Genomic DNA, 22,415 nt, shown 5'->3' with positions numbered 1-22,415 from the left:
GCTGACTTGTATCTTTACGCTGTCAGAATTCAGAATTGACGTTATTCACTGTTCTAACAATCACACTTACTCCTAACCTTTCTAACCGTAATCTTTTGGTGTGCATAAAACAAAGAAAATGACCAGGGAAAGTAATTTCTCAAAAGCAACACTGTAAAGCTGCACTAGGCACGATTCAGTCTGGCTGCAGCGATGCTCTGAATTTACCATTTCAGATTTGATAGTTAAAATCCTGTCTTATGCAAATATTTCTACCTTTATATTATTAAGTTTTCATACGCTTGGAGAGCAACAGAGGTGGATCTACCTAAAAGGTGTGGGATGCCACACGGGGAAGTCCTCTGAAACTTCCCTAGAAGTGACTGGGAACACTTCTCCAGCAATGCTACTCAGCCTACCTAGTCCCAGCAACTGGATAGCAGAACATCACAGTTAACGTATAATAAAAAACATGCACAGACTGATAGATGTAACATTACCAGTATGCAAAAAATTAAAATGAAACAAATTAAGAACTCCAAACATTAAATTCAGATTGTTTATTGTAAACAGAATAACTCTAGCACTCTGTCATACTGGCTGTGTCACATGCACCCAATTCCACATCAACTGCTTAAAATAGCACTTGCAAAAATTACAGTTATGTAATAATAACTTATGGTTTCTTACATAAACTAATTAACAAGCACTAAAATTGAATTACAGTGTATTCTAGGTAGTTTTTTATTGCTTGTAGACACTGCAGCTTTGGATCCATTAAAATGAACCCATTAGTATGCCTGAGTTTATCAAAATTTACTGCTATATCAAACTCAGAAACTGTAAAATGCTGGAGAACACTTAAAAGCAATTGAGAGTTGCTGGAAAACTACATGGGTTTCCACATCCAGTCACAGAACTTTGAAATTCTACATTTTTTCCTCTGGAAAACATGATTTGTGAGCTTGTGTTAAATACACTGCCATTCTAATTTATTCATATAATTTGTTAAAATTAGAGTTGATAGTACTTCCATGAATATATATATATCTATTTATTTTTACACACGATAGAAGCCATTTCATTTTATTCACCGTAAGAGTGGTATGTTTAAATACTAAATTCCAAAAAAATATATTTTTATAATACGTTGTCAGAACTTTTACTATATATAATACAAATACTTTTACTAAAGAAAAACTATAAACAAAAGCGAAATGCAAGATTTTACGTGAAGGATCCATGAAAAACATGGTGAAGAGAGACACCTTTACTGTTTTTGCTTATACAGTGTTTAATTTTTTTTTCTCCTCAGGCTACAAAAATGTGCTAGTAGCCTTCCTTAGCAACAGGTTACATCACAAACTATCATCAAATTTATTAAAAAGATGTTGAAACATGTACTATTAACCTTTAAAACAACTTCTAAATACACTGTATTTATTCAATTAGAAGAGACTCTCAGATAAACACAACTTAAGGCCCTTACCCTGTCAAGCAGTCATTTAATTTGGCTTCAGAGGCAGTGTAAGAAAGAACATTGATTCTAAGATGAGAACAACTCTATCGAATATACCAGGATTCTGACGTATGACAACATGCATGTCACATCAGGGCCTCAGTTTCAGGTTCTTTTAATAAGAAACAATCTCTCAGTAACACCCCTCATGAGCAGATTTTTATATCTTCAGTGCTTTGCATACTCTATCCTGTCTGAATAATTACCATCAATTTTATGCATTAAACAGATAGGAGAACTCAGTAAGATGCTCCCTTACCTTTTTTCTATTTGGGGGCTGTCCCAAGCACAGGACCACTCTGCAGAAGTCAGTACACTCGGTGAAGATTAGACACCACATATTCCATTTTACTAAATTACGGAATATATATATATATATATATATAGTATTTCAGCGTAATTCTTGAGCCTTCTGGGTTTTGCGCAGCCTTCTTGAAAGAAGTAGGAACAAACATTTTGTGATGTAACCTGAACCACACCCTGTGCTGTTAGCAGTACCGCACTGTCCCAAGTGCCTTCCTGAAGGACAAGGACCCACGCAGATGTGTCAGAACAATGATGTATCTGATTCATTACAGGGCCCATAGCTGACATTCACCTGTTCTTGAGTCAAGAACTAACGCATGCTTGAAGTTATTTGCACTAGTAAGTACTTTGCTGGACTGAGACCTAACATAACAAATGAGGCAAAACAGACCGAGTTCTCCATCAGTACATGCGCAACTGAAAACAAAAAGTGACACCAAATAAAGTATTTTATATACCAATTGGAAACAATTCACAGTAACATTGAAAAACTGAACAGGACGTTGACAGTATCAAGAGACCGGGACAACACTTTTGATAACAAAAATAAGATGCACTATTAAAGTGTTTCCAGCATTTTACTAGTTCCAATATAAAATGTCCCCAAATTTGTATAGAAAGATTAAAATCATGCCTGTATCTTCAATTATTCTCATTAAGACAATTCTCTCACTTACTACTGTGTTGTCAAATTTCCTTTTTTTCCCTCCACTGGTCTTCATAAAACTTAAATAGAAAATATGTTGGTTGCATTAAGGATCAATTAAAAAAGTATCATTCAACACGTCACTTCAAAAAAATGTGAAAGTCTCTATTTTTAAGAAAAATTGTTGACCCCATCCCAAAAAGGACCTACTCTTCTCACCCCCTCCAGCTCCCAATAAGATAATTATTGGGATACTAAACGGTGTTTTTCAGGAGTAACAAGGAAATTTCAAGCAATTTTGTTTTCCCTGGAGGGTTATTTTATCAAAATGAAAATTTGAAGGGATATACTATTTTAAAAATATACTGCATCTACAAGTTTTTTATTATCGTTGTTTCAGTTGATTTTGGTTTTCAACAGGTTGTCTGTAATATAAATGACACATGACCACAACTGATTTTTATATACTCTCTATCCCTAACACACAGCTAATGTCAAATGAACCAAGAAGGAACTTGGGACTTTCATAACGGACAGAACCATTTATCCTAGTGATCTTTAATAATTTTGTTCATCATGAAGTCCCCTGAAACCATGTCAGTACTGATCATTTGCATTTCTTCATCCATTGGGGTTCTTCACAGTTTTGCAGCCATGAAATTGATATGTGGTTTCACCAGTGGAAAGAGTGGCAGACTGCGCTTGAATTCTGTCATATTTTCAATCACACTTGGCTGCAAAGAAGCGTACGCAAGAAAAAGTCTGCTCAATATCTTTAATCAGAAAAGTGAGAAATTCCTCGCTTTTAATTGTAACTTTTGCTACAGCTACATATAAACACATCTTTCTTGCTCTTTTCTACAATATTAGTGATTCACATTTCATTATTACAGGATCCCCCCAAATATAGTGTTATTTCTTATGAAATAAATGGTTTCATATTTACGCTAGATAATTTAAAACAATAGCTATAATGCAGTAATTGCATTACTAATAATGGCAGGAACTTTAGGAAATGCAGAGCTTGTCTTTTCATTTACCAATTCTACTTCAGAACATCCCACCTATCCTTTGAATATCAGAGGTAAGATCATAAAAACAATAGCAATTCAGTGAGCTATTATTTTTAGTTGCAGTAACAAAGTAACTTTTTAATATTTCAGTCTTAATGGCTAATATATCCACATGTAATTCATACAGATATTTCCACCCATGGCGATTATTTCACCTATAAGGACTGAGTAAGAACACAGATCTACTACTGCATTGTGAAAAGTTAATGATCTGTTGGGACAAACATTACCATCCTTCTTCAAGAAAATTCATTTAAAGTCCAGTAAGGGCCCAGTGCTCTCAGATCTAACCACACAGTGAAATCTGTAATACTTGTATGAATAGAATTTGTCAAATTGCTTCCTCCACAGGTTACACATTGACAGGAATGTGCATTACTATTTTAGGCTGTAAGATAATGACCAGGTAGTTGGTTTTGTTGTTATTGGTTTGGGGTTGAGTTTGGGTGGGGTTTTTTTGAAACGAAGATAAATTTGTTGATGCATATGCATCTTTCTTGACACTTGATACATCCGATCATATACAATCAGTATTTTCAGACAATAATAGTCTGTATTTTACTCCATAGTGTAGATACTCAGTAGAGTTAACTAGTACTATTCGCTTTCATTTCAATGGAATAGAAGGAACAAAGGTAACAAAAAAAAAGACAAAAAAAAGGGAAATCAGGAAAAATCCCTGTTGTTATTGAGGATGACAATACATGTGGAAAAGAGCTGAAACAACAGCCCTGCAACAGCATGAATTTCAAGAAGTTTGTTTCTCCCTATAAACTTATATTTAATGATACCAAACTTCCATATTAAGAATACAGCCTGGGATTTTTTGTGTGTTGTTTCTTTTTACCTGTGGTAGTGGTGGTGCTGGTGCCAGGTTCACATCATTTTGGCATGGAAATTCTCCAACAACAGGGCCTATTTAACATCATCAAAATTAATTCAGGACTGTAATTTAATCAGTACCTTTTACATAATAAACTCTTTTCTCTTGTAAGACAGGTATCTATATAAAGCACAGGTTATTAATTTTAAAGTATCTCTAAATAAGATTTTCTGAACATTTTGCTTTTATACTCCATGGCTGTCTTTAGAAATACAAAGGGCTTAATCCATGATTTGACTTGAGAACATGTGCTGAGGCAGTGGCTTTTACTCATTTTACTTACACATAAAGAGAACGTAGAAATAAAAATTGCTAATCTACTGATCAATGAATACTTAAAACTGTTTTCCAGCACAAATTAGGAGAACAGTAGTAAATGCCAGTGGTATATCCTTTTAGTGAGGAGATGCCTATGGAGGTGTGGGGGTTACTCCATGTACCAAAACTCTGGATAGCAACCCCAAGTCTTCCCTGCCTGTCCTCATGCATGCTCTACTCCAGTCGCCCCAAAACTTCTTCCTGCATCCAATCCACTTGTCCATAAGAACTTCTAGTCTTAAATTCCTTAAACCTCCCTTCTACCTCCATACTCAAATTTCAACCCTAACCTTCACCCTGGGAGTTCAAGTGCTTCCCCCTCCTAAAATCCCAGATCTCTACTCTACTGCCTCTGATTCTTTTCCACTCTCAGAGAAAATGGTGTGTCTGCCTCCAGGAGGAAGGGTTCTCTATGGGAAGCTTTCTAGCCTTCCTCCTTTGTGTTACCTGCACTTGGAAGAATGCTCATTTGGACTCACAGGAAATGCATTCAAGTCCCAATTTCTCTTTCATGGCAGGAGAGAGGCCACATGCCAGATTAAATGGTTTAGGACTCGGGAGTATGTGGAAAGAATACCTTGCTGTAATCTCTGTAAGAGTAACCACTTGTTAGGTTGTCTCCCATGCTCACCCTTGTCTTGGGAAGATACCATTCCAAACAAATAATAAACCATTCTGGCAACGTAGTTACTACATTTTAAAGAGTTTTCTCTAGATAGGAAAAGTATTAGAGCTATTTCTATTTAGCAATGATTAGTCATGAAATGTGGAAAGATGCTCTGAAGCAAGTCTTCCTTACTCAGCTGCAGAGTTACAATTTCCACGGTACCATAAAAATCAATCATTCTGAGACTGGAAGGAGTTTCATGACAGGCACACAGCTATCCGCTTCTTTCTGTTCTGCAGAAAAGCCTTTAATGTTCTTAATTTTGCAACTAGTTACATGTTGGAATTTAAGTCCAGTATAAATTGGTGAAAAATCCACACAAAACAACATAGAAGTTTTTCCTCTCAGTTTAATTATATTAGCCAGAAACACTTTTAGCCTTTTCCTTCTTGAATTCTAAAATGGAACAACACAATTTACAATGCACAGCTAATCTAGATTATTTGAAAATAAAACCTAAACTAACTTTGACTTTCTCAAGTTTATATATAATGTTTGACATTCCCAAAGGGTTGGTTTTTTGTTGGGTTTTTTTTTTGTTTTGTTTTTGGGGGGTTTGTTTGTTTGTTTGTTTTTTCTTTCCTTTGAGAGTGCTTGGATGAAATTGCAGACATTCAGTGCTTGTCAGCAAAAAAAACCCCAAAATCCTCATTGTATTGGTAACTGCAAATTCTAATTTTGTTCTTCCCTGTAGGACTATTACAGAGTTTTACGTTTGTTTTAAAATATCCTTTTGAAAAAAAGAAGTGCTATTTTAAGATACATTGTTTTAATATCAATATACTTCAGAATGGCTGAAGAACTTGGCCACAAACATCAGTCAGAAAATTTGAAGCACCCGTGTGAAGAAAACCTATAAAAAGAAATACTTTTTCCTCTGAAAGGTATATAATCACCAGAGCTGAGTTTTTCTTATAGTGCATTTGTATCTCATAACATGGCTGTCTTTAACTTTGACTTGCTTGAACAGGAATTGATTAAATACTATCTTCAGCACAATACTTACAGGAATCCATTTCCCTTGCAAGGACGTGTACCGATACCTTGTGTCTTCTGGGAGCATCTATTGCCAACAGCACCTACAGTAAAAAACATCAAGTCCTTCAGGTGTGGGAAGTATCACTCAAAACATTATATTTATAAAACAGTAGAAGAATGAGAGCATTTAAATTTTAATTTAAGCTTTAAAATCAGGGATGAATTTTGGGATGTCCCTTCAAACATTATTAAAGGTCATCCCTACAGTACTTTGAATCATTTTACAATCAAGTTAAGAAATTCGTGTACTGTTTGGGACTCAGAAAAACTGGAAGTAATAGGAATTCAGCCATTAACTATCATAGCATCAGGAATGCAACCTAAAATCTCTGCAGAATTTTCAATCCCTAGCAGCCTTCTGGAAGCACATCACCCTGAACACAATTATTAAACTCAGCTGGACTAGCTCACCAATAGAGCCCATTATTTCTGCTCTGGAATATCGCATAATCATGTATTGAGCATTAGTGTAAGCAAAACAGTATAGATTCCTACAAAAACAGAATGTGGATACTTGTTCAAGTTATCATTTATTAAACAACAGCTGCTGAAATTACATTTACTAAGTTTGTATTTGCCGCATATCTTCATCCATTAACAAAAAAAACCCAAACACCAAACCAAAGATGTTAGCATTCACTGTGCCATGTAAATAATAACCAGTTTTAAGCTTTAAGACTAAATCTCATAAAAATAGACAGTAATGTAAAAATGACCTTGGACAGTGAAAAGGATAAGACAGTACAAAAGAGAAACCATTTTGAAAGACATTAGCCCCCCAGCCCCCAAGAGGGAAAAAAAGAACATATAGATACACACATACCCATGCTTCTTCATGGGCAGATATTTTTCCATCCAATAATAAGTTCCAAAGACATACATCTACATTATTTTTCAAAGTACTCCCTGAGCTATTAGCTGCTCCGTAAGCAATGAAACAATACATACACTTTGCAATATGGTGAATTATCATTGCCTATGAAATTTGTTACAAACAGAAAGAATGAGGCCCAATTTATGTTTTTTGGGGGGACCCCCCTAGTATTTCAATTGCTTATATTAGATATCTATCTAGCAACTTCATGCTGAGTTGCAATGTACAATTACTGCATCATTATGCTCTTCCTTTGTTCTGCCTAACTATGAGAGGAAGAAAAAAAAAAAGTGTTGATTTACAGTGAACAAAGCTTTAAAAATATCTGTTTCATTCACAATTCATGCATTCAAAATAAGCTGAATCATTTACTGGTTGAAGAAAAAAAATAAAGAACAAATTTGCAATTTTGGCCAAGCTTGGTCATAGAGTCAGAGCAGCACATTTTTTATTCAGAAAGAAAGGATAAATGAGACAAGAGGAGAATAAGAGCTGGTAAGGGAAAAACAAAACAAAACAAAACAAACCCACAACAAAACCCAATCCTCCTCAATTTTTACAGTATGCTAGTTGCCATTAAACTAAGTACAATTCAGGAAACTATATTATTATTAAGGTATCTGCATCAATCATATCATCTAGCTAAAACAGGCATAAGTATATGCTGTCATAGTTCACACAAATAATATCCAGTTATATCTACATCTCTTTCCAAGTAACATTTTAACTACATGACTAACTTACCTTGTAGAACTGTATAATATCATCCTTGGTCAGGGTCTTTAGATAAGCCACTTCAATGTTATCTGCACAACAATAGTAAAAAATTAGAACAAGTCTGCAAATCATAGCTCGTTATTAGCACACTACTTATTCAAAGTATTTTTCTTTCACATTCAGATGCTATAATTGACTGCAAATTATATGCTTTTCATTCTTAACTTTCAAGCTAATACTTGCATCACTGAAAGTGTCATTGGAAGCTTGGCAGAAAATTATACTTCAGTAAGTCCATTTGATTGGACTTACTAAAAAATGCATGTTTGAAGAATACTGATTGCAGCGTGTGTTACTCAGTAGCCAGAAGAGATATGCCTACTTCTGTATATTATCTTCAAATCAATGTTACGTGCTTCTAATGCAGACTGATTATAGATGGCTTTTATGCACAGTTAGGAAACAGGATGGTAGGATGTACTTTGGCAGGATGTACTTTGAAATAAATGTAAGGAATGGTGCCTACATCATACCTGTTAAGGAATAATCACCTTTAAGATATCTGGGGACAATGCGTCTCAGCAGCTACATCACTTCATATAAATTAAATTGTAATGAACTAATAATGTAATATCATTGCTGCATAAGCAGGAATGTTTTTTGTTGTAGGCATGCTTGCTTTTCTTAGGGTTAGCAGGAAGATCCAAGAAAGAAATGCGTGCAAGAAAAAGAAATTTCTACCCGGGAAAAATAAAAAAAAAAAAAAAAAAAATAAAAAATCGACAAAATACAGTTTGGAAAATTAGATGACATTTGGGAGAAAATTTTTAAATTAAAAGTAGTAATAATAAAAATGTAAAAACCTGAAGAAAAAAACCCTTTCACTTCTTAAGGCTGGAATATGAATTTCTGATTTTGACAATTTTAGTCATATTAGAATCATTAATGAAATAAAATTACTAGCGGGTAGAGGGGAATTAAGGATATGAAAGTCAAGGGGAATAATAACTTGAGTGGGATTTAGATATGAGAAATATGACTATAGCTAGCAGTAAGAAATTCCAGAGAGATAATATAGATCCAAGTATGGTAAAAACAGAAACACTTAAGGCAGAGAAAAATGAAACTGTTTCATCAGACACACACACACACAAAAGTACTTCAGGGGATAAGTTTCCACACCACTCCTCATACTCAGGCATGAAACCTTGTCAGTAGCTCCCATTCTCTCAAGACCAAGCTAGATGACAATTCAAAATTCTTCATTATTAAAACAGTTCAATTAGTCATTGTTGACCAAAAAGACTGTAGTTGCAATTGTGGAAGGCCAATACTGTGCATGTAAAGCAGAAGAGAAGTCACAGGATACAGAGTGAGTTTTATGTAGGAAGCATATTATGCATGGAAGATGGAAAATTATAGCTGTGAATAAGAGTTGAGACATGAAAATGTGAGGAAAAGCTGATCTGTACCTAAAACTGATGAATCTGATTTTTTTTTTTTTTTTAATGTTAGAAACTATATTACTAATATACCTCAGTACTTTGGATTAAAAATCTTCAAACAATGATGAAAAAGGAAAAAATACAACCTAAATACTATGTAGGATCACAATGTAAATAACTGTCAGTCCATTTTCAGTAATAACACTGGAAGTTGGATCTCAATTGGTCTTCTACAAGCTTATAATCTTCAAAGCATCATGGATGGAAACCAAAAAAATTAATGTTGTTTCTTCAAGCCTACTCTAAACTCAGACAGGTCACACGTTAGTTAAGATACCTGCTGTTGCCTCTGCCAACGCTCCCTCAAAAGAACTGCACAATAGGAAGAGGAATAGGGTTCATATGAATGTGCACACTGTCAGGAATGTCAAAGTGTATTTGAATGCATCTCAGTCAAGTATTAGGCACATATGTAATACAGACGTCTGAACATCACAGAAAGAAATTTGAGCTTATGTGACACCAACATTTGCATTCAAACCACTTCCAATCCTTGACCTACTCTACATCTCACTGAGCCTTAAGAACGGAAGGTCAATGAAGCACTCGCCAACCCCCATCATATGGTGAACATCAGGGAACACGTTTATCCTCTATTACTAATGGCTCCCACAGCAGTGAGAGCACAGGCTCCACGAATGAGGAATTATAATTTGTCTTACCTCTGTCAAAGTTATACTGCTGGGAAATGATTTCCCCCCAGTATTTAGCACATTCTGCAGACAGCTTCTTCGGTTTGTCCAGACGACGAATTGCTAAAGCTTGGATGTGTTTTTGGAAGGCCTCTTCTGTCATGTCTTCTATGCATTTCTCCATAGTTTTTAAGAATGCTTCAACTCTGCTTTCTAAATAGTGCGGTGGCTTTTCAGATTGGATAATAAATCGCAGTCCTTGTATCCCATTTGCCCGACGTGGACCACTGAACACAATGTAACCTTGGCAAAACAAGAATAGTCACAAATTAAAAGAAATCCCTTCTTCCAGCGTTAAGTTTGCCAAACGTGGCATGTTTGACAGGAATGCAATTTTATGCTAAGTTTAATTCTCTATTATAAATGAAATAATGCAGGTTTTCAAAATACGCCACTGTATTTTTTTTTTTTTTTTGAAACATCTTTATTTCACTGAGGTAAATATCAGTTCAGGGGAGGTGCAAGGAGGAGATGAGGCAGACCAAGACAGAACAAAAGGAATTGTGTCATCAGGATTAGGTAACCAGAAATTAAGCTGTACTCTAGTGCTTCATTAGACTCAGTATTAGGAACTTATTATTTTTTCATAACGTCTAATCTGAACTCTCTTTGCTGCAATGTAAGACCACTATTTCTCATCAATTATATACACAGAAAATATTATTCCCTTCCTTTTTGTTGCAGCTTTTGCTTATCTGAACACCCAAGCCTTTTTTCAGTCTTCTTCCCCTCTTTTAATAACAAATCTGTCACATTTCAGTCTTTTAAATGTTGTTTTATAGCTCTCTAATTGTTCCTTGATGCTCATATCAAAACTGGATACAGTATTTCACCTGAACAATATAGAAGTATTATTGTGTGTGCATCTTGGAAGCTCCCATTTCTATATCCCAGCGTTTTACACAGCAGCATGACACTGTTGACTTATGTTCTACTTCTGATCCATTGTAACCTATAGATTGTTTTCTACATGACTGCTACCTAGCCAGTTGCTTCCTAGCTTGTATTTGTTCCATTGATTATTCCTGCCAAACCGTTCCTACCAAATTGCATCTTATCTTCATTCATGTTTCCAAAAATGTCAAAACTAATTTTGAATTCTAATTCTATCTTCCCACACGCTTGCAGCCTCTCCCAGCTTAGTATTATCTGAAGATTTAGTAAGTACCTTCACTCTTCTATCATCCAGATTTTTGATGAAAATACTAAATAGCATTGGATCACAATAGAGCTCTGTAGAACACCATTTTTCTAATGAACTATTCTTATCTGCTCTCCAGTCGTGACTTTTCAAACAGTCTTGCATCCAAACGTGTAGCACTTCCACCCAGGCGCTCTCTCTAGCTTGTTTGAGAATGTTACATGTCTTTTATACTATCAAGAGGAGACATACAACATCACCACTTCCATCCATACAGCCAGACTCTGTTTCTATAAAGTTAGGTTAGTCTGACCTGAGTTTGTCCAGTAATAGTCTCTCAGTTATCTTCTATGAGTTTAGAACTGGTTTGATAACTTATTCTGTATTTTCCAGGAACTAGAATTAAGCTGACTGATCTGTAAATTCCCTGCTCTTCTCTTTCCTTTTTTAAGTAAACATACAGCATTTACCCGTGTTTGTTTTTCCAGTACCTCATCTATCATGCACAAATTCTCAGTTATAAGATTTCTAATTCCAGGATTTCGTAATTTTGGGGTTTTTTAACGTAATGTAGAGTTCATCATGCCTGAACTCTTTAAAAGCTTCTAATTTACCTGAACAACCTTTAATCTGTTATTTTCCTGTTCAAAGGTAGGCCTTGGACTTTCATCACTAGTATTTATTTTGGAAGTCATCTGGTCACAGTTGACATTTTAAGTGAAAACTAACAAAGCCATCCTAAAGCATTTTGACTTTTTTTTTCCCCCACCACTGACAACTTCTCTCTTCCTCTTTCTCGTACTGCTGAAGTATTTATTGAACGAGTTCTTGTTACTACTTCTACTGTTTAGCAAACTGCTAACTGCTGAACTTCTTTCTCCCTTAGCTTTCTCAGAGATCTTATTAACAATTCCATGAAGTTTATTGAATTTTGCTAGTATTTCTACTGTCTTCCCTCCTAAGTCTTGTGAACTCTATCATTTGGCAGCTACACGGTGCTGGAGACACTCACACAGTTCTTCCTCACTGGTTCCCCCCCTCCTCTTTAGCTGTTACCGCCAACTTATACAAAACCTGCCACCAGCAGATTCAAAAAACCTGCTAAATAACCTGGGTCCTGCCCTATTTTGAACAGATACCTAGATAGTTAAAATCCCTATGACCAATATGGTACGGCTGATTCTGCTAGTTGCTCAAAAAAAGTCTAATCTTGCCTGATCTCCCTGGTAGTTCATAGTCATCATACCGAGACATTCCCCTGCCTCTCACCTTTGGAAAAACTGTACTATTCCTCATCAGTATTTCAGTCATGCAAACTATCACGCAAAGTCTCTGTCTCTCCTCGTTATCCTGTTTGGAATAACCTTACTAGTTCTCAGTCTTACTGGTTCAGGTAACAATTATTTGTACTTATTGGTGAACAGCTGTATTCTTAAAAAGCCTGAAATGTATTTAGCATGGCAGCTTACCATGACCCACACAGCAGTATTCCTAAACCAGGGCTTGTGAATCATTAAGTGCACCTGGAGGTAGGATCATAAGCAGAAAAGACCAACTACTACTGATTCTTTAAGAAGATCTAAAATTTAGGAAACTGATCTCCTCTCCTTTTGGTAAAAACTTGAGATATGAGATTTTCTGTACAGTGATCAAACTTTTTTCTAAGCCAGAGTTGGTTTCAGATTATTTCAGTCTTATCTTAAAAATTATGCTTACTTCTTCTCAATTTAGAGTATGTGCGCAGTAACATTCCTTTGAGTCATCAGCAGTTAAAATGATTTACATTTACCAAGTGCCCTTTAAATGGCATTCACTAAGCAGGGAAAGAACACCTCATCATGTCTCATGTAAGTTCGCTGAGTATGCGTGCATGTGTGTATACAGACACATAATCACTATGGGAAAACTTACCTAATTGTTCCTTGGTGCGCAGAGTATTGAAGCACGGTTCCGAGATAATTTGACAAAAGAGCTCCAAAAACATATTCTCAGAAGTGCTCTGCATGTCTGTCTGGTAATATATTTCAATGCCACAATTGTTATGAACTTCATTTCTCTGTTGATATACAAACCAACCTCCTACAAGACAAAGTTAAAACATTTAAGTTCATAAAAAATGTACGTTCCTATTGTCCACAATTAAAAAGATAATGGTCTATCACTCGTGGAATGGAATTATAATGAATGATTTAGGACTGTTAAAGCAGAATTTCCACTAACAGCATACTTTTCATGAAACAAGTAAAGAAAAGATTATTTCAACCCATTGAAATGTCATAGCTTGAGCGTATCAGCAAGTAAATTGAAACCGGCTGCTTCTCCTCAAGCGAATAATTTCGGAACTGGAGTAGAATTCTGCATTGCCTCTACTGTGTAAATAGTTTCTAAAGAGAGTTTGTCAGAAACATTTAGGAACATCAAAAATAATTCAGCATTTAATACCAATACCTTCTTTGGTATATGGCAGTTTCCACAGGCTGATGATCAGCTATGGGTAATTGGCTTTGGCTGTATAGCTACGTATTTCATCATTCCTGTATAACTCCCAGCAATTCCTTGAACCTCCTTTCTTACATATAAAATTTTTTTGCACAATAGAAGTAAATCCTATACAAACACTACAAGACCAAGATTCTATTTGTCTCAAAAAGCAAGAGTCGTTTAGGACAATCCTTCACTGAATGGTCAGTTAATACTCAAAAGTGCTCAAAGAATGGTCCTTATTCAAATGTGTATACTATGTGTAGCAGGGAGTGGTACAGGGCTCTTATTTCTATAAATCGTACTGAGTGAATTAGGATTGAATCATAGAATGGTTTGGGTTGGAAGGGACCTTAAAGATCATCTAGTTCCAACCCCCAAGAAGTCCAATTTACATACACAGATTAAAAGTGAAATCAAATTCATTTTCAAGTATACCAGAAAGATTATATATTAGGGTATAGTTTTATTAACAAAACCACACCCTAATCATATTTTTAAATTTAAAGTTTAAAATAATTTGAATGAAGTAAGTCTGATTTTAAATCAAACTCCTAGCAACAGAGTAATATTCATTTTAAAATGCCATTAGCAAACAGAGAATCTCAATTTAATGTGCATTAAAAAATTGCAAATAAATCATTTAACTTACTGTCAGGAAGTTACACTTCTCTGTATCTCACTAGCTGACTGGGAAGGAGTGGCTTTGTATGAGCGTGCTCAATAAGAGTGTCCTCAACCATCTGCATAATTCCTAATGCAGCCTGGAAGAGAAAAAGTAAGAGGAATTTTAACAATCATTAGTTATTCTGTACCTAACAGCAGGATAAGACTTTCCAATTATTGATGGCGACATGAGAGAAAAGAAAAAAAAAAAATCAAGAATATAAAGCAGGGATATTGTATTTTAATAAAAATACAGTAGAAGTTAAGTAGATAAGACAAAGTGGGGGTTTGGGGGGTGAGGGTTTTGTGGGGTTTTTTTTACATTTATCTTGTTTACATGTTTACTTCTACTCCTCCCCAACACTACTGAAATTAAAGTTCAATGGGCTTTTTTTTTCCTTTCCCTTCACCACTTCGATGTACTCATCTTTCAAAGTTTGAAAACGAGATACCTACAATGTATGTTTGCAAAGCAAATGACACCTCATTAAATGGAATTTTAAGAAAACAAATTAATGGATAAATTCAAACATGCATTCCACTGACATGCTGGTAGTATTAGGACTCATTGCCCAGATACTTTCTTTTATTTGATGATGATGATAAAAATAATAATAAATCATAAGTAGTGAAAAAATTTTAAAAATCATTAGTTTCATTCAAGGATTTAACTTCAAAACTTTACCTGTTAAGGGTTATGTGATCTTGTAGCCTGCACACTGGAAATTACAGTAACTTGCTACAAAGTAGTTTTGGCTGAAAGCCAAAATCTCTTAGTCTGCACTGCCACAAACTCACACCACCAGTGATCTTATCAAAAACATGCAAAAGGTCTGAAAACTTAATAAACACATGCCCCCCCAACACCACCCACCCAATATCAAAGACAAAAAGATTGAGGTCTAACAAAACACAGTTTGAAAAGTTAGAGAAAAATACTATATATACTTCCAATCAAGTCACCATATTAAAACAAAATATTTACAAGACTGTTCAGACAGATGTTCTGAACAGGATTAGTTTACTATTCATCCACTTGCAGCAAATAAATATAAGGAACAGTCAAAAAAGATTCAGAATGAAATTAATTCAAGAAGAAATGGGAATTTTAAGCAGCTAGATAGGTCTAATTTTTCAAAAAGTACAGATTCACTAAAATATTTTTCAGTATTGAAAGGTGCCACAAAAGTATATAAATTCTGATTTAATTTTAGTTGGAAAAAATTCTTAGAGCCAGGTTAAAATTTCTGAGCTTTGTCAGTGATGATCACATCATGGGCACTGAAGGACAGAGAAGTTTTCCTATCCACATCTATTCAGGGAGGTTTGCAGATCATTTCTAAACATTACACAGCTATGGGCGTAATAGTACATCCTTCCCAGTTCTCTAGCTGTCAGACTCTTAATAGCCACCCATTATGCCAACTAAAGAATGCATTTCTCTGCTATGACTGCATCATCATGGAAATCTAAAAAATCTGGTCATTCAGTTATATTTCAGAAGGAACTGACTTTCATATACAAATGTGTAAGAAATAAGGAAGGAAAAAAGTGAGACTTTTTTACATTTCTCCACATGAAAAATACTCTATAAAATAATAAAAAAAATATCTTAGAGACATCCTTGAAAAAGGAAACTTTGTGCATCCAGTCCTATTGGCTCCTTCATCTTTTTATTTTCCCCCTCCGTACTAGTTAACTTTCTTCTCCATGAATGACTGCCGTACATTCAGCAGTCACTACCAGTGTCTATAACATCTCCTGCCAGTAAAGTATCACAAAGCTGGTATAACATAGAAATACTGCTATACCAGCCCTATAAAAAAAGAATGCAAAAGTGTACAAGAAAGGTGCTACATTTTGTATTGGTACATATATTCAAATATTTGGTTAGATTTCCTATGCAAATACAAACCACTACTATTTTAATGGAAGACAGAACAAATGTTTTCTGATTTTTAGTCCCAAAAAGACACAACTGAGAGCCGACACTTATTTTTTATGGCCCACCATTCCTCTTTAGCTTTGTGCAAAGTACTTCATTTGGAAGGATCTTGGATTCTTAAATCTTTGCTAGTTAGCCTGAAACTTTTAAATGGAAGAGCAGGATCCGCAGCACATCATTCCTTATGCAGCTTGATCACATCACAGTAATGACATGCAACATAGACTTTAAAATATTTAGATCATAAGTTGCTTTTTATTAAATTTCCAAGAGCAATACAAGGGCAGCACTTAGCCTAATAAATCTAAAGTAGAAAAAACGACACTATGATACTCCCGTAAAGATAAAAAAGTACGAAGTCAAATTATGAAATCACATTTGGCAAAACCGCTTTAAGATCTGAGAAGACTAAACTAGTCTTCCATTTTTTATGCTGCTTTTAAATAAAAATTATGTTATTAAAGGAAGTATCACACTAACCTGTTTTGTTATATTGCCATGGAGAAGAGCTTCAATGTGTAACCGTGACAACAGTTGAGCTATAAAGGCCTTGAGGCGGGGAAGAGTGACATCTAGAATAGATATTTAGACGGTTAAATCAGTTACATGCATTTTTACATTAAGAAGTACCTAACTCATCATTAGATGTGGTGCATTTCTTAGAGGAGGAGAAACTCATCATCGTGAAAAAGTGAATCTCTTCTTAAAAATGCAACATTGGAAAGTTTTCAGGTCTAAATAGCAGCACTCATCATATAGTTTGTTTCGCTTAGAATTCACATACCGTCTGACCCAGATTCCAAAAAGGAGGGGGAAGAGAGAAAAAAAAAAAGAAAAAGCCTTCTTTCCAATCATGCTGAACAAACATTCATTCTCCAGCAGTTGCAATCATTCAGGTGGTGTTCCAAGATAAAGCCTTAGTTATTAACTAAACAAGCAGCATGTAGTTTATAACACTCAAGAAACACATTGTGCATTTACCATCTAGACTAAAAAAAGAACCTCAGCTCAAATATGGTGTTTTGATAGTATCTTTGTAACAAACAATACACAAGAAAAATATTTTTGCAATATATCCCAGAGTACACATACACACACATTCTATGCTAGCCTGTCTTTGCAAAGCAGTTTTCATATATAATGCAAAGTACAGTTTAACATATATAATCAACAGAATAAGAGAGGAAGGATGGTTGAATGGATGGGGTGGTCATCCCAAAGTCAACATCTCCATTCTTAATTCCCTGACACTACAAGAATACCCACACTATATCACCAAATCTATTAATTTCTCATTTTGTCATTTTCTCAACTAAAATAAAAACTAACAATACTTGTGTATTTCACAAAAGTTTTGAAAAGACAAATGCAATCAAAATTATGAGGTCACTCAGTTATTCAGTGGGGGATGCATACATATCTAACAGATTTGTGATTTGTATTAGATAAACCTATACCGTGCGTATCAGTCTTTCCCTCTCTTAAAATAGGTAACTGACCACCAGTAAAAAATTCATTTCCACATTTTTCCCTGATTCCAAATCAACTTTTTATTGTTGTATAATCCTAATCTTAATTTTTGCCTCTAGAATTGCTTATTAATAGTGCAAAAGATTACGGTCACATTGAGTGTGAGAGAGGAAAAGAGGAAAAAAAAATCACGCGTAAACTCCCTGTATTTCAAGCAGATTTCCAGCAGTGCTAAGTAGACAGTATTCCTTTCCAGCATTCTATTTTTAGCCATTCTTATGCTGAATATAGTAGCATTAATCTTATAAAGACAACTTACACACGGAACAGAGAATCTCTTATTTTTTTAAAATTCAGTAGTCATTAAAAAAGGAATGACCTACACACAGCTGAACCCACTGCCGTGAAAATCAGCATTAGTTTTGTCACTGACTTTAGCAGTCGTGCCAGTGCTGCCTGTAATCTCAGATACACCTGCAATCATTCAAGAAACTACACAACTAAACATTTGTATTTCTATCCTGGAGCAATCCTGTAGAAAAAACACACACCCCTGTGCAGCTGGCTCAGGGCATCTCTATAGATGATCTATTTTAATGAAGCAGTTTTCAGCATCACAACTTCAAACAGTATAGTATGTGTCAGTCTGACAACTGTGGATATGTATTCTGAATTCACCCCCTCAAATAAATACAAAAGCCACGTATTCTTCTTGAAAAGAATGTCTCGGTGTATTCCAAAAAGATATTACAAGATATTTTGCAAACTGTCCCAGTAACAGCCTTTTGTTGTAACACAGTAAGATACAGGTAGGGAAGAGTTCTTCAGCTATTACTAAAATCAATTAAATCTCTTAATTTGAAATTTCCTCTTCTTCCAAATATAATGAGGCGCCTGCTCTTTGTAAGAACCACAATGTTCTTTTTTCTTTATTGTCATTATTATTTACAGAACTTATATATTTTTTCTTTATTATCTACAGAAACAGGAGTTAGGATTCCCTGATAACGGAAAAAACAAAATAGTATGCACATTGGGGAGTACAACGCAGATACACTCCAATGTGTCTGCAAGATGTCAACTAGAGCCAAATGATTTTAGCCGTGTTGGTTAAGCACTGGATTCACCATACCCAGGCTCATGCCCACAAAGCCGTGCAAGTTTTGCCATTTGAGGCCTTTTGTCTGAACTACTATGCTTTCTAGAAACTGGAGGACAAGTGCAGACGCATCGACATCCACCAGCATCAGCTCAGGTCTGGCACTGCAGGGGCTTCACTTGAATAATGGGCACAGAGTTCAAAATAGGTACCTTCATTAGTTTAGTAACAAGACATTTTCCATAAGAAAAAATAAAAATAATAAAGTTTAAAACTGGCAGAACATTACCATCTAGAGCTTCTTTTAATTCATCTTTGGTCCAAGCAACTTCTGTCATCAGGAGTCGGAGATAATACATTGCATGCTGGTGAGGCTGTTCAGCCCTGAAGTTGTTAAGCGATCTCATGTACTAAAACAAAATAATTAAGTTCAAATTGTAGAACTCTATTTCTAAACATAAAATATTGACTTTCTACTCTCAACTTTGTGTACCATCAAAAAGATACATTTCAAATCTCAAGAACATTGACTCGCTTGTTAGACCTGTTAAAAAATTGTGTTCAATTACCTTAGTAATAATGTGGGCTTCTGAGCCTACGGATTAAGCAGTAACCATTAAGATAGTTGAAATGAGCGTGAAATCAAACTTCTCCATAAAATTAATGACTGGAAATTAAATTACTGCAGTTAGACCTAAATAAATCTTTAGATCAAGTTGCGCTACCCAGGAAATACACATTCTGTGACGACTGTCCGGGAGTGGGGGAATATCACTAACAGAACATGTATTTTTCTCCCAGTTGCTTCCCTCGGCTGACTATATAGAAAAATACAGGAGCATCTGGGAAATTCTTTGCATTCTTTGCCTGGATAAAGGAGGTATGAGAGAAGAATCAGCGAGCTTCTCCAAAGAAACTCCTTTCTAGTCCAGCTGCACCTTTACAAAATAAGCAAACCCCTTTTTCCTCTACCAGGGGAACTGGAAAGTGCAAACTAATAGTTTTAGCAAGCTGGGATCGTTTCCAGTACAGGAGAAAAGTAACTCATTTCAGGGCACATGACTGAGAAACAGAGAGCATGAAGTTGCTGAGGATGCATCCTTCTATCTGTTCCAAACAGAAGCCAGAAGCTGATATCTCCCTCATCTCTTAAGTGTAGATGTGAGGGGAAAAACTGCAATCTCCCCATCCGATTTGACTTTTTTGTATTTTGTCCTTATTTTACATACACAAACAGCCTATATAACAAAAGTCTATAAAATGACAAAACATGCATAATACAAAGTTCAAGGGAACTGTAAAGACAATCAGAGAAACATCTTAAACTAGAAGAAAAACATCCCAAACAGATCATTCACAGAACTGTGGCTTGGGTTTTTTTACCTTGACATTTGTCACATCCAGTTAAAACTTTCCAGACAATTAATGTATTTTAGGTACACAGAGCCCTAAATAAAGTGCCGTTATAATAAATCTACCTCATTTTTTTATGTCCACCTGCTTAGACTTTCCTACTAAACAGTAATGAACTAAAGATGGCCTTGGTGTCTGTCTAGGCCACTCACCTGTTCAAAAATCACCAGCAGCAGAGGGTTAAAGTAAGACTATAGCAAGCATGGAGCGATCAACCCTGCAGCCCTAGGTCTCTCATCTACTGCAGACTACCTGCAAGCTTTCTGGGCCAGAAGTCAGCCTGTTCCCCAACACCAGTCTAATCCTTGTGCACCCATTTATACCTCCACAACAACTCACTGCTGTGAGTGCCAATATCCAATTTGTTCATTTCCTTTGTTTTACCTCTGTCTTGCTCTAAAGAAAGCACCGGAAGAACAGTTATGTATCTTGCTTGGCTTAGCAAATGTAATCACCGTTCATAAATTTACTTCAGGAGCTAAAAAAAAAATAATCTAACTTACATTCCATATATATAGGTCAGTCATTAAATTTAGGAAGTGAGACTTCCAGAAGTCAGCATGTACTTAACCAGCTGGTTACTTTTGCACCAAAGGACCCTGGCCCAGGAGCAGAGCTCCTCTTCACATCTGGGGAGAAGAAATGTTGAAAATCTTTTCAACACTTCCTTTCCCCCTTCATCCCTTTTCCCCTTCTTTTATGGCTAGATCCCATTGGGGCCTTTCCAAATTGTAAAACAGGACATAAAGTTAAGATTTCCACCCCCTCCACCCCCCTTCTTAGATTTCTACTATCAAAGCAAGTTGCAATCCCTTGATCAATCATAAGAAAGACCAACTGAAAGAATATTCCAGGGCCAGTTATTTTTAACCAAAGAATGTAATATAAACACTCCGGGGAACTCATGGCCACAAAAAAGACAAAAGAAAAAAGCTTCTGCAGTCCCAATGAGGCAGAATTTCACTCTGTACTTCCATGGATAATCAGCCCTCAGATTTCATTTCAAGTCAATGCATTCAATTTTAAATTACTCCAAAATGTAAATTTCTCATGTAAGCTTACCGCTTCCTTGATAATTTCAAATCGTTTTTCATCAATCTCAAAAGTAGCCATTTTCTCAATGATCTTCTTGAGCAAGATATGTTGCTTGTCATTATAACCTTTTACAGAAAGCTATGGAAAAAGCGCATAATTTGCTTTAAATGTGGAAGATAAAAGAATAAAACAATTACCAAGTCTTGTATAATTCAATGAACAATACACTTTTCAACACTTACTCTAAATTCAACGTTATTCAACATTAACTCATTCTGAAATAAAATCCCTTTACCCATCAAAAGATAACTAACCGATGAATATAATATTGCATATTTGCCCAGGAGTTATGAATGCAGAGGATTAATGTAATTTCATGTTGATGTAAGCAAACTGTACTCAGAATACAGATTTTTAAATGATTACAAGTATTGAGTCCAGTCAGTAAACTGTACATTTGGAGTACTGAAATTGTTTTACGCTAGGTTTTTAATGAAATCCAGATTCACAGCCTTCTTAAATATTCTCTCCAATTTACTTTTAACCTTTTTTCATGTTTATCTTGTTGCTCAAAAAAATATTTTATGTAAGGGGAAGTAAACAGTACTACAAGAAAAGGGGTATTGTCAACAGCAGTACAAGTTATAACCAGGATGGTGCTAGGCTGAAACACCAAGTTAGTTAGTCTACAATCGTAATGAGATATTGATCTGATCATACACATTTTTTTTGAAAGTATACATGAAATAAACTTGGTCATTTAAAAAAACAACATAGAAACTTAAGAATGACTATACGATTGCATCAAGCTACAGAAAGTTTGTCTAGTGAAAAAAAGGCATTAGGCGACCTTTTTTGGGGGAAAAAACCTTCAAAATTTGGTATCTCCAAACAGGAATTTAATTGGATTTGTGCAGTTTAATTATTAAGGGTAAAGCTAAATTTTAG

General features: G+C 35.3%; 1 protein-coding gene across 1 annotated transcript in view; it reads right to left on the bottom strand.

Moving 5' to 3' along the window:
• Positions 1-524: 524 nt before the first annotated feature.
• The window catches only part of IDE (insulin degrading enzyme), a 58,006-nt gene continuing 36,115 nt past the window's right edge, over positions 525-22,415 (bottom strand). Inside the window, 10 exon segments of the mRNA XM_019471728.1 lie at positions 525-3,184; positions 4,371-4,438; positions 6,398-6,470; positions 8,048-8,109; positions 10,188-10,460; positions 13,270-13,437; positions 14,492-14,603; positions 16,931-17,022; positions 19,309-19,429; positions 21,495-21,605. Of these exon segments, the coding sequence (XP_019327273.1) occupies positions 3,089-3,184; positions 4,371-4,438; positions 6,398-6,470; positions 8,048-8,109; positions 10,188-10,460; positions 13,270-13,437; positions 14,492-14,603; positions 16,931-17,022; positions 19,309-19,429; positions 21,495-21,605 (1,176 nt within the window). The 3' untranslated portion in view covers positions 525-3,088.

The sequence above is a fragment of the Aptenodytes forsteri genome, unplaced genomic scaffold, assembly GCF_000699145.1.
Source record: "Aptenodytes forsteri isolate BGI_AS27 unplaced genomic scaffold, ASM69914v1 Scaffold15, whole genome shotgun sequence".
Lineage (NCBI taxonomy): Eukaryota > Metazoa > Chordata > Aves > Sphenisciformes > Spheniscidae > Aptenodytes > Aptenodytes forsteri.
The sequence above is the reverse complement of the archived record's forward strand: the minus strand, read 5'-3'. Positions and strand labels throughout refer to the sequence as shown.